This window comes from Poecilia mexicana, unplaced genomic scaffold, assembly GCF_051168715.1.
Source record: "Poecilia mexicana isolate PSO_F unplaced genomic scaffold, ASM5116871v1 scaffold_5, whole genome shotgun sequence".
In the NCBI taxonomy this organism is placed as follows: Eukaryota; Metazoa; Chordata; class Actinopteri; order Cyprinodontiformes; family Poeciliidae; genus Poecilia; species Poecilia mexicana.
In genome coordinates, this window is record NW_028263374.1 from 1184836 (window position 1) to 1198663 (window position 13828).

The window sequence follows — 13828 nt, forward strand, 5'->3', positions numbered from 1 at the left end:
TAGAAATTTTAGTTTGTATATTGATTTTGTTCTGAATTGTATTTGTATGCATGCATTGCCCTGTGAAATAGACTTCAGCTATTGCTTTTAATCCATCTTTAGTCAAAACATCCTATTAAGAGTTTAAGGAGTGGGAGAGTAAAACCAGATTTAAACTATTTTCATATAGGGAAGTGACAAACAAATAGAAATTATGATTCTCAAGATAAAAACATCAGGAATATGCATTAATAATGTTTGTTTGGCACCAGTAAACAAAACTATTTGTATAAAAGTTAACTGTGATGCGTTGATGTTAGAGAAAGATTCTCCATCCATCCATTTTCTTTACACCCTTGTCCCTTAGTGGGGTCGGGAGGGTTGCTGGTGCTTCTCCAGCTAACGTTCCGGGAGGGAGGCGGGGTCACCCTGGACAGGTCACCAGTCTGTCGCAGGGCAACACAGAGACAAACAACCATGCACACACACACTCACCTAGGGGCAATTTGGAGAGGCCAATTAACCTGACATGTTTTTGGACTGTGGGAAGAAACCGGAGTACCCGGAGAAAACCCACGCATGCACAGGGAGAACATGCAAACTCCATGCAGAAAGACCGGGGCTGGGAATCAAACCCAGAACCTTCTGCTGCAAGGCAACAGCTCTACCAACTGCGCCACTGTGCAATCCGAGAAAGATTCTCATCCTGTCAAAAAGAAAAGTTTAGATCAACCAGTTATTTTTCTGCATCAAATTTTCATCCTATTTAAAATTTAACCCTGTTTTAATGTTATCTAACAGTAGGAAAACATCCTATTTCCATAGCTAGCGTCGCGGTATTCCCTTCAGGGGGAACCGGGTGCTTTGGGCTGACAGTTTCACCCAAAGAGTCTTAAGCAGAGGAATAAAGCTGAGGAAGGTACAGTGTGCTGCGGGTGTGTGGGGTCTTCTGGGAGATTTTCTGAGTATTTAGTGTTAGAGGAAAGTAGACTTTAACTGTTCTAATTGAGTCCTAATACTTATGTTCTTCTCCCCACAGAGAAGGCAAACGAACTGCTATACAAAAAACATTACATTAAAAAGAGAGAAACTCAAACATGTAGTATCAAAATTCTCATAGACATAAGAGGGAGCCATAGCTAAGTAGTCAATCATTTTATAATATCAGAAAGAGAATAAAAGCATTTTGTGTTAATAGCCTACAAAATGTGAATATAGTAATAAAATATAAAGTCTTCGCATTTTTCTGTAAAGTGGAAATAAAGGTATGGGATGAAGCTATCATCTGTAATCTTCTTAATCCCCAGTGTGTTACCTGGGTTACCAAAAACAAAAAAAGTCTACAGTAAATCTCATCGTCTAGTTCCAACATCTCAAATGTTCTGTTTCTCTAAATTATCATGCATTATATTAGGTGATATTAGAAATAACATTCAGAAGTGTGGAAACAAATACATGTGCTGATCGTTTCACTCATAATTTTGCAGTTCTTTTAAAACCTTTTCTGATTTTTAAAGGGGCAATTTTATGTATTTTCCATAGTGCCACTTTATAGAACAATCAAGTAACTATGTTACATTTAGATGTAATAAAAATGCTGTGTATATCAAATCCAAATTTGATATACGCAACATTTATTTTAATTCATATTAAAAGAAATCTGACTTTGTAATTTAATGACTTGAAATTGGCCCTCTGTCTCTTTAAGAAACTTTTGCTCTTACTGAGCAAGAGTTTCTGCCTTCCAAAGGTAAAGGTAGATTATTTATATAGCACATTTTCGGCAGCAAGGCAGTTCAAAATGCTTCAGGAAGTCATCACAACATGGCTCCTCTATTAACCCTTCAGCAACAGTTTTACCAGCGTTGCTCTGAGAAGCAGCTCCTGTAATGAGCTCACTAGATGTACAGCTCCACCAGGTGTTTGCTAATTACTGCTTTCTAGTCTCTGTGAGGTGGCTCTGTTTACTTCTCCCATTGTCATTGTCAAATTACAACCATAGACAAACTACAATTCTAACTCAGAAAATTAACGACATTGTTCACAACAGCTCCTTCTTTGGCCCGGCTCAGTGTGAACGGGTCCTTAAAGATGCCTAAAATTATGACTAATCACAGTTAAAACAGCAGAGTGCTGTGGTGGGTTTAGCACAACCCACATAAGGAGGCCGTATTACTCGATGCGGCCGTAGCAGGTTCAAATCCTGACCTGGTGACCTTTGCCGCATGCCTTCCCTCTTACCTACTTTTCTGTCTTAGCACTTTCAAATAAAGGCCACTACAGCCAAAATAATTAAATTTGAAAACAACAACAACAAAGTGTATAGGAAATCACCTGTTAGAATTCCAACTAATAGCATAAACTCATAAAAAGACCATAAAATGTCCACACAGAAAGGCCAGGGTAATCTTAGATTCAAGCCTTTTCTTTGTAAAGCAAATATTTTTCTGACCAGATGTTCGTCCAGCTGTAAGGCTGCTGAAAAAGTGGCAACAAATTCAGGCTTAGCAGCAATTTTGCACAGTAGGCTTTTATATTCGTTTTCTATGTAGTCTTGGCTGTTTAGAACCAAAAGAAAAGCCGCCAAGCAAGACTTGTCGTGTCCACGAGTGACCTATGTAATTACCAGAGATTTATCCCCAAACAGCCAAACACTCAGCAGACATAATTAGAAAAGACAGAGATGAGCAAACATGTTGTGGTATTGTTCAGTAAATCCCCTTTCAGTGGGATTTTGGTTGATAACTGAAAGGCATTTCTTAGCCAAACTAAACCCAACTCTGTTTTCTGTACACAGAATAGTTGCAACTCCCTAAATAATTATAAATAATTATAATTTCAAACAAAACTGAGACCATGAACTCTTCATGCATTATTTTGTTTAGAGGAAATTATTTCATATGTTTTGAGGAGGAACTTTTTCTGTTCTATCGCTTCTTTTTAGATGATTAATCAAAGCTAATAAGTAAGTGTCATGCTGAGTTTTGCACAATCAAAGGTTAGTGTACCCTCTAGAAAGATTAATAACAAGGAGTCTAAATGCTGTGACAAGCCGCACAGCATTTAGACTCCTTGTATATATATGTATATGTATGTATGTGTATATATATATATATATATATATTTTTTTTTTTTTACTCGCATGTTTTCAGTACTCTGGGCATTTCATTCCATGCAGCTATTCATAGATCTGACAGTGCTTTCATAAAACACAATGCTGGAGCCTCCAAGTGCTCAAAGCTTTTTGAGCACTTGGAGGAATTTGCAATGTGCAGCATCCACAAAAAGGATTTCTCTACTGCTCACATTAATTACCATCTGTGGGAAATAAATCAGAAAATAGAGGTGGATCAAAATTGAACATTTTCACAGAGGGAGACTTAAAGGCGTCTAGAAATTCATAGATGCTGAAGAAGCTTTTAAAAGATCAAATGCTTGTCAATAGGAAATCGATTGGCAGAGGGACGTGAAGGTATCAGCAAAGCGCCGTATCTGATATCACTAGAAGAGTTTGGAGATGCATCATAAACAAACTGTTGCCACAGTTCAGACTGAGTGGCATACATTCAATCTGACATCGCAAAAAGTTTGGACACCCTAGTACAAACCATATAAGATGGATTTGTTTCCAGTAAAAACACCCAAATTTGATAAATTTTATATGCAATACTTATAATACATTGATTGTTAAAAAGTGAAAGACATTCTGAGTTTTGGAGGATAAAGAATAAACACCAGGAGCATGTATTAGTAATTTAAAGTAGACTCCTGTTGTACTGCTCTTTCCCACTGAATTATTTGAGTTTTGGTTAAATTTTCTGTATATTAAAAGCAAGAGAAATGTGTAGTATCCTCCTCATAGCTAGCTGACAGTGAACAGCAATAGGCAGGGAGGGGCAGCACTATGCTCCGGACTGCCAAAGACATCTAGAGTCTCTGGCATGTTAGTGAAAAATTGAAGTCATTGGAATGTTATGATGGAAGATCTATTTAAATATCTCAGTATATATGAGTCATTAACCTCAGAGTACTGAAGAAATACTGAGTCAGTCTACAGCAAAACATTAAGAAGTCTGCTTTGTTTCAATATAAATATGGAGAAAAAGGGAGTAATGAAGATTTTGTAAATTTACCAAGGAATGAGATGGTTTTTAATTTCAGTATGATTATTAGATGGACCTGATACAACTAAAATTAAATTAAGTTACAAATAATTGGGAAACATCTGTCCTGGTAAAAAGCAGCCCCTTGTTCTTGGCTTTGCTTCGTATAGAGGATCTACTATTGGGACTCGTGGACTCTGTTGAAGTTTTAAACAACTGGATCTGATTTTACCCAGTCGCTATGTTTGGCCGTGATTTAATGGCAGCTTGATGAAGCTTATCATAAATGAACCAAGCCGTGATGAGAAGGGCTACAGTGTCTTCTACGACATGTTTAAATATCTTAAACGTTCTTCCTCTGACTTTAATTGCTCAATATGTGGGAGTGTAACCAGCATGGACTCAACAACTTCGCTCACTTCCTGTGCTGCTATTGCCAAACTGCACACCTATTTAGGCAGACTAATTCTAAAACTGCTAAGAAAACTGACATAATTGACTGGAGAAATGGAGATCAATGGATCAATCACATTAAATTGACAACATGAGATTCACTACAATTTGCTTTTATTTTTTTGGAGTCCTGGCAACGATGCACATTTTGTTATTTATTTGTTGAAAAATGAACTGCTCAAAAACACACAGCGCTTGTCCATGCTTGGCCATTCTGAATCCCTACTCTGTCACGTCGGTATTCCACCCCACACAGCTCCTCTAAGCCTGTCAGGAAGCCACTTAATGGGCAGGACCATCGTCTCACTGGCAGAGTTATGATTCTTGACAAGTTCATTTGTAATATTCTCATTTTCTGTCATGTGTAACTCAAATTTCTTTATTTCCTTGTGCAAGTTGGGTAATGGTTTGCATTCTGAATCAAGAAGGAACAGAGTGTGTTAAAGCACGAATGTAAGTTACTGTGCGATGCAAATGGAGGCACAGTCCGATGGAGGCCGTTGATTTAAATGTGTGTTGTTTTATTTTTTTCGGCACATTTAAAATTCACAGCCACATCTGAGTCTCTCATATTTTCCTTCCTGATGATGCATATATTTTCACATGCATACATCTGTATAGGAGTGAAGCCCTTTTCAGATATGAAGCTTGCTCTAGAGATTCTATAATTGTATGTAATTTTTGCTGTCAAAAACCCATGAATGCAAATTTTCCCCAAAAAAGTTTCAACTCTTTTATGCTCTGACATGTAGATGAATTTTTAAAAGAAATGGAATAAAAGACGCTTTTATTTCACCACTCAAGTTGTGTTTTGGATTTGCCCCATACATTAGCTGAAAGGCGTGATTTATGTGTCACTGCAGAAGCTCTCTTTGCTGAAGACTAGATTATTATTATTTTCATAAATAGAGCGTGCAAAAAAGTAAATCTGAGGCAAAGGTTCTGTTTGCAACTTAGCAGCTTTGACTTGTGTCTGCCTTGATCTAGTTGTAACATTTGTAGAAACCACAGTTGGTCTTTAATCCTCGACCTTTAATTGCTGAGTAGTAACAACATGTGAAAATTTGGACTTTTATTCTTTTTTTCAATGTGGAGCAGTTCCAAAACATTCCCCCCAGTTTGGTCAGATAGCTGCCTATGTACTGGGTAGCTGTGTGTGTGCTATGCTAACGTTAGTGTGGGCCTGAACAAAGAAACTTGAATGAAAAATGAGGAAGCAAAGACCAAAAAAAAAAAGTAATTTGCATTCCTTCAAGAACCACCCTGGTTGAGGGAGAGAAAAAAAAACGTCTAAGTGAAATCAATGGTAGACAACAAGAGCACCTGATTAAATTCATCCATCTGAGACGGCTTGTCACAGCAGAAGGCAGATACAGCTTGACCTTTGTTTTGAGCTACAGATGTGTTTTCTAGTAAATCCTGTGTTCTGTGCTGGTGGTTTTATGTAGGAGGAATTCTGTGACAAATGGACCCAACGTCACCACAGTAACAAATATGCAGCGTTTTCTACTTAGCTCTGTATGATCCATGATAACTAGGAAAGATGCAGAGGTACTGTAGCACCTTAACAAATAGATTCATAGTCATTTATTTTCATTGCCTGTTGAATCTGATCCTTTCGCTGTGTAAAGACATTGTGGGCTGTGTAAGAATAGTGAGTCTAATTGTTTAAGACACCCTGTCCCCGCTTTTTTTCTAGTGGATTTATAAACTTATAAATGTCCCCAAAAGCAGAGGAGAGAAGCCATCTTTGGTTGCTTTGATAGTAACTATGTCAGATGATGCAACATTGCTGCCATCGTCAAACATTATTCCATTTTTTTTCCTTTTAAGATGATTTTTGTAAAAAACTAACATATTAAAACATCCTTAATTTTTAAAAAACTCAATAATGAGGAGCAGTAACAGCTTTATTTTTTAAAAAAAAGTGCACTTAACTCAGGTTATTGGCATTATCTGTGAACATTTACAGTACAGCCTATTTTCCTCTGTGGTTTGTTAAACCGGTTTTACGAAGTGAAAGGAGTTTGACCTGACAGAGACATTGCAGCTTCTAATCTAATAGTGCTGATAAGCCCAAGTTGAAATGTTCTCATAATTTCAGACTACTTTTTTCTATTAAAAAGAAGGAAAGGCATTATGATTGGAGGAAATAAAGGTAAAGCTGACTTTTTACAGGGTGTGGCTTTGTTTAAAATACACATTTTTAATGTTTACTGTTTATGGTCAGTCAAGTCCCTCTTGAAAATGAGATCTAGATCTCAACGGGGTTCACTGGTTAAATAAGGGAAATAATAATTATAAAAAAAATTACCAAAATAATTTCTAATTGGTAAATGTCAAATTAATGAGGAAAAAATATTTTATTAGATGAATTTTATTATCTTCTCCAAATTATAACATATACATTATGATTACTGTACTATTAAATAATTTCAGAAAGCCAAGATAATTTCAGGCCTTTTTAATTTTTTAACAAAATTTTAGTGAAGTGGAGACACATCTGTGGATTTATGTTAAAGCAAAACCACAAAGACATTTCTGCCAGGTAAACCAGGCATCAGGCAAAGAAGAAAGTAAAACAGTCAAAATAATCTTAGCAACATAAATAATTTTGATTATCCAAACTGACCTAAAACATGAAAATATTCCCAAAGGAAAAACAGAGAAAGTAACATATCTTTGTAAAAAATGTTTTTAAATGTCTGTTTGCAAACGTATGCCTTTATTTTTGGTTGCATTAAGATGTTGTGTACATTACCATGAACTGAGTTACAAACAGGAGTAAAACAATATCACAAAATATAAAATTTAAAGTGAGAAAGTCATGAATATGCAAATGATAGTATGACATCATGGAGTGACATTGTGTGCCTAGTTTAGCATGCTCCAGTTATATTCCCCTGGGAAGAGTTGGCAGTTATTTAGTATTCTTCAGGCAGGATGCCCATTGCTCCACACACACACACACACACACACACACACACACACACACACACACACACACACACACACACACACACACACACACACACACACACACACACACACATGCATACACACACATTCACACGCATATACACACACAAACACATGTCATCTTAAAAATACAAAACTCCATGGTTGTGGTCAAGTTAGGTCAGACAAAAGCAGAGATCCAGACGTCCATGTTCACGCCGTAATTGGGTTTTACTACATGTCTAAGATATTAGCTTAGGCCGCCATTAGCTAATTCAATTTACATAATGAAACACAGACCATGCTGACCATGCTGTCTGTTCCCTTTACTGTCACATTTAAAACTTTAATTTTATTATTCTGTTAGAATAAGAAAGACGTTGAGCAGCAGCGACTGATGTATTTCTATCAAACCAAACAAAAGCAGCAACGTGATTCCATAAATGTTCATCATATTCACTTAATCTGAGATAGTGTTCTTTTTACTTTTTTTCATATATTTTAACTTAAACTAGGGGTGTAATAATACATAAAAATCACAATTTGGAGAACACCAGGGTTTTAAAATCACATTGTATTGAGTATTAACGTATTCATTCTGTATATGAAAGGGCTCTGGCTTAGTTACATAAAGGGACACTGAAGAAAAGAAAAACCTGCACATGTTTTTTTTTTTTCTTTTTTTTTTCTTTACCTAGACTAAATGGAAACTAGTCTGAAATTTTACAATGTTGTTTTGATTGGAATAAATGGGTACAAAACTTTTCAGTAGAAAGATTTTTCTTTTTCATTTTAAGTGAGTTCAGGCTTAGTCTGAGTTCAGTTGAGTTACCGACATAGGAATCATTTATACTGTCATTTTCAGTATAGAGGTTAAACAAAATAAATGCAAGCCATGTGGGCAGATAATCCTAACATCTAATCCAATAAATGAGACAAGGACACATAAAAACAGGCTAATGACTGCATCTTTCCAGGCCATTGTTCAACCTAAATTAGACTCTATATCCTATTACCACCTAAATAGGTCCTGAAGACACGTCTCACTTCAAATCCTTTCCCTGTGCGCCTCCGAGTCGTGACAGGCACTTTAAATTGATATGCTTTGTCTGCTTGTGGTTTTGCCCTCTGAGAGACTTCAGGCAGCATCAACTGTTTTCTGCCACTGACTAATTGGCTGTTTTGCAAACAGCCCGCCACGCAGGTTCATGATCAACCGTGTTGTGTTTCCTTGTGGTCCCACAGAGAGCAGCGTCCTGCAGAGTCCCGCTTTCACCAAGCAGCCAGGCAGCATCGTGTACCCTGTGGAGACGGTGGGGACCAACAGGGAGGTGGTGTTCAGCTGCGAGGCCCAGGGAAGCCCACCTCCCACGTACCGGTGAGTCTCACACCGAGGCGCCTCGGATTCTCCGTTATCACTGGCTCTCCTGATGCTCCAAATATCAACACACTGCTCACAAATGTCTCTTCCTTCGCATTTGTTCATCTCCGAATAGCAATAAAAAGAAACTAATGGAAAATGAAGTAGTCATAAAACCTGCAGCAGACTCAGACAGTGTCTGAACTCCTCATGCTGGCAGACAGATCACGTCTTTACCCATTAACTGCTGCTGCCCAACACGTCGCAGGCTGGCTCGCTTTTCTTTTCCCGTCAAAAATAAACTGGATGACCGTGCAAGTCTGTTTTTTGTTTTTTTTTTTTACTACTAACACTTGCCAAGACAATAAGTTTATCTGAGAAAGACATTTTAGAAACACTGCTGCAAAAGAAATGCTTGTATACTTTTTCACGTTTTGCCACACTGTAACCTCAAACATCAACACATTAAAGTGTGTTTTTATCTTTGTGTGGGAGCTTCCAGGCAGACTAGACAAAGATTATTTGTAAGCACTGTGAGAATGCAGCTAACCGTTAGCTGCTAATGCATTAACTGATAATGATGCTAAAGTTTGCATTTGCTTTTCTGTTGTTTAATTAGTCTGGACTTTTTTGGAATGGATATTCTAAACTGAATAGAAATTATTTAAAACACAGTTTGAGATTAGCAAGTTCTTCTAATTGGGAAAAGTTTTAAAAGAAATTTTTTTTTTTTACTTTTTGAACATCCCAAAAAGCCATGCCAGGTCAAATCTGACTGGATTGCCGCATGTCAGGTGCAGAGAATCAAACAGTTGAGCTGTTCTGTGTAATTATACTTTCACCGTATGTATCAGAAGGAGAGCTACTCCTGCTGCTACTCGTTCCAGAGTGGGTGCTGTTACTAAGGACAGAGTAAGGATAGATCTAGTGTAACTTGAAGACGTACCAATACCACATATTGTGAGCTACTGCTCATTTAAACTTACCATATTTTCCGCACTATAAGGTGCACCTAAAAACCTTCAATTTCCTCAAAAGCCGACAGTGCGCCTTATATTTGGACCAATATTGAGCCACAGCAGGTCTAGCAACTACGGTAAGCAGCCGCCAACTTCATTTTCGCTTGTAGAAGAAGTGCATGGTGCATGCTGGGATAGTTGTCAGAAAGCTGGTTTGTAATCTATTAATAAAGTTTGACTGACCTATCTACCTACCAACCATCTAGAATCAGGACGTCTGCAGGTCATTTAGCACCACGTTCTCCACCAACATGCTGTGCGCGAACGGAGAAGGGTGACCATTGTCCGGCCACGCCCCAGCCGACCGGAGTCGGACTGTTTTGTTGACATTCCCTTTAGTGCAGCTCCATCTAGTGGATGCATAGCGTAACTCCAGCCTCTACTGTAGCGTCTATTCTATGCGCCTTACAATGCGGTGCGCCTTATATATGAAAAAAGTTTTAAAATAGGCCATTCATTGAAGGTGCGCCTTATAATCCAGTGTGCCTTATACTGCGGAAAATACGGTACTTTACTTTCTTTCTTTTCTGTTCAGGGAAGTTGAGTTAAGTAAGATGATATTAATATTTGGAGCTAAATGTGTTATTAGAGACTTAAATGCTTAAATTGGAAGGAAATGTTAGCATGTCACATTTTACAGTTGTTTCGGACATTTGTTGTCATTAGGGATAAATGCTTGAGAGTTTTTAAGAACATCTTGTAGGTTACATTTAACTGACCAAAACCTCCAGAAACCCTAAATGTTGGAGCCATTTCCCCAATAATTAGATTAGGTTTGCATGGTTCTCATTATCAGAAGCTTCCTCAATTCTTTTTTGCTTTACTGTGGAGCTAATGGCTGCAAAGCAGAAAAACTGTCCATGTGTCGTAATATCATGCAGAGTATATTTTAATTATGCCCTTGGACTCAGCCTTCCATTCAACGTGAATGAAAATGCTCTGGGCTTTGTTTCCTGATGAGGCTAACAAGACAGTCTTGGCTTGTTAGCTGCAGCTCAGGAAAAGACTTACACATCCTCTCGAATCATGCCTGACCCGATCAGGATCAGAAAAATGCATCTCGTGGGTTGTGTTTGTGATGATTTGGTTTTTTTTTTTACCCTCTGCTGAAAACATGTGTTGTGTATTTGTAGCTTCGGAGCGCATGTTAAGCGCCGCATGCATGCACCCAGTTCAAAGTCTTTCTTCTCTCTTTATTCCTCCTTAACGTGGACCAATAGTAGACTGAATGGGTGCTATGCTGTGTTTTGTTGCTGTAGCCGTAGTGAGGTGAAGTTCAAGTCAATCATGTTTGCTTTCAGAAATGACCAGGGTGAGATTTGAAAGGATCGGTACGTTTATTGCTTGGGACTTAGCCAGCTTACGGGTTGACCTCATCAGCCGTTTCCTTTCAGGGTGGCCTTCCTTCCAGATCTGCTGCTGCCTCCCAAACATGTTACAACAAACAAATGAGAGCCAAGAAACACTCAGTGTTCGTTAATCGTCCTCATTCACCAGGAAGCCGTGACAAAGCTCTTCTCAAAAAAGATTAACCAGAATTTTCATACACCTGTCGTCAGTTAAAGAAAGTTTGAGTAAATATGAGAAGCAGGTTTAAAATTATTTCATTAATTATGGGACAAATGCTATCTTTTTTTCTATTTCATTTTTATTGGTATTACAAGCCATAGAACAACAGTTAACATGTACATTGTTTAGTCCTTGACATTTATGGTAAAACAAGAACAAGAAAAAACACAAAACAAATTAATCAAAAGAAGAAAAAGTACAAAAATACATCAAACCTCTGGGGGACGAGATCATTATTTTCATACAAAATCTGATTTTACTAGTTTTATATAGACAATGTGTTCAGTCCAAATCTACAGAGGGTTTGCTTCTCCCTAACATATGCATCATGCCCATCCAGTTCTCCTTATTTGGTGTTTCTTCCTTTGAACCAATTTCTCATTATTCTCCTTTGTGATGCACTGGACCAGCCCACTGGAGACTGTGACTAAGTGTTTTCCCAACTATAGAAACTTAAGTGTGGATCTCCACCAGAACAGCAAAACAGTTCCCATTTATAAACCATGGATCACTATTGAGCTGGACCAACTGGTACATAACAGAAAAAGAGCAAGCAGAGAATGAGACAAGGAATTGTAGAAGACTATAAAATACATTTAAAGTGAAGATCAGAAATAGCAGTAAAAGCGACGTGTGGTCAGTGATGAAGATCACAGGCTTCAGGCAGGAGGAGCAGATCAATGGAGGTCTGGACAATGAAGACAAGTTGATGCCTTAATAATCGGCTGGACTAATGACCTCATAGTATGTGAGACTAAAAGCTTTTATGTCTGACTAGGTGGTCAGCAGCAGAGGAACCCCACAGAGGATTGTCATCTCACAATTCATTTTCACTCTACATCTCTGACTTCCAGAAAATTCAGACTTCCTGTCATCTGCAGAAATACTGTGATAACTGCAGATAGAGCAGCACACCTGCTTGCACATGTCGCTCCACTTCTAGTTGAAGTAGTTCATATAAGGCAGCTGCCATCCGGCCTCTCGCTGCCAGCGGGATCCAGTCATGGATGGAATTTCAACCACATCACTGCGTTCTGCTGGATTACACAAAATGACTGGCCAGATCTGTCCACCGTCAAGCTCCTTTACTCTTATCATATTTAGTTGTTGGTATGACTAAACATCATAAGTACACACAGTATGTGTAGAAAAACCAGTGGAGAATTAAACCAGGATAAAAAGTGTTGCTAAAGAAGTCTCCTCACATGAATAAGATTTATAAGCCAGCTCATTTATTTTTCATTAGAGAAGTTTTGAGAGATATTAAGCATCTAAATAATAAAAAAAAAAAAAAATCTGAAAAATGTAATTGTTAGCATCAAGCACTTGAAGAATGTGTAAATAAAATCTTAGTAGAATCACAGAAATGTTTTGTGCCTCAGTGTTGGAACCAATTTTTACCAAACCCTGAAAAGCAAAACTCCAGACCTCAGTTTAATGGAGAATTTTGACAAGGCTTTAAACACCGGCCCTGTTTAGTTCACTTTAATCAAACTTTAGCTCATTTGTCTGGAAAGTCTGGTTTTTCTGTAAATGCACAATCGAACTCTGATGCAGACTAAAAAGAGTGAACTCTGCTCTGCCTACAAACCTCGGTCTCTGCTGGGTTGAAGTGAACTCAGCACCAAGTGGGCCGAAGGACTGCTCCAAAAGCAAGAAGTTGGACTATAGTCACTATACTATATATAGTGCAGGGCATTCTGGGTAATTACAACCAAAGCAGGAATGAGAGTCTAACGCTGGTGGGAGAAATGGCTCATGGTTTTTTTATCATACAACCGCTCAAATCTGACAGCATTCCATTTTTATGTATATTTTGTGAAGAAGGACGTTATGTTCAAAGTCTTCTTCAAAGGTTTTTGTGTCGTTTACTTCAGTGGTTAACTGAATCTGACTGAACTTGATTTATTTAGTGAAGAACAGGTTTTTATTTATTTATTTGTAATTAATCTTGAAAAGTGTGTATGATTTACCTTCCATTTCACAATTATGTGCTACTTTGTGTTGGTCAACAATCCAGTGCCAACAAAATAAATTCATTTTTGTTGTTAATGAAGTCAGATCAAACCCCAGGACAAATTCATCCCAGTTATTTGTGCCTGTGTGTCACCGTGGCTACGAACATTCAAACTACAACTTGACTGTTGTCTGTCTGAGGACAGATGCAGTTCACCACACTGTATGACTGATTCATAAACCACAGAGGGTCCGTCAGTAAGACCAGCCATGTCCTGTGATCTGGGACATGTGTGGAATAATCTGAAGTCAACTCTGACCCGACCTGATCTGCTGGATCTCCAGTAGTGTACCTGTGCTTCCAAATCCACAAAGTGTTTGCTATTGTATTGCAATTTTAACATAATTCTTTTCATTTCTGCCTTTCCATC

General features: G+C 38.0%; 1 protein-coding gene across 1 annotated transcript in view; it reads left to right on the forward strand.

Moving 5' to 3' along the window:
* The window catches only part of LOC106919734 (contactin-4-like), a 242313-nt gene that overhangs the window by 85845 nt on the left and 142640 nt on the right, over window positions 1-13828 (forward strand). The window contains exon 3 of the mRNA XM_088005312.1: window positions 8739-8871. Within this exon, the coding sequence (XP_087861438.1) occupies window positions 8739-8871 (133 nt within the window). The remainder of the gene's footprint in view (window positions 1-8738; window positions 8872-13828) is intronic.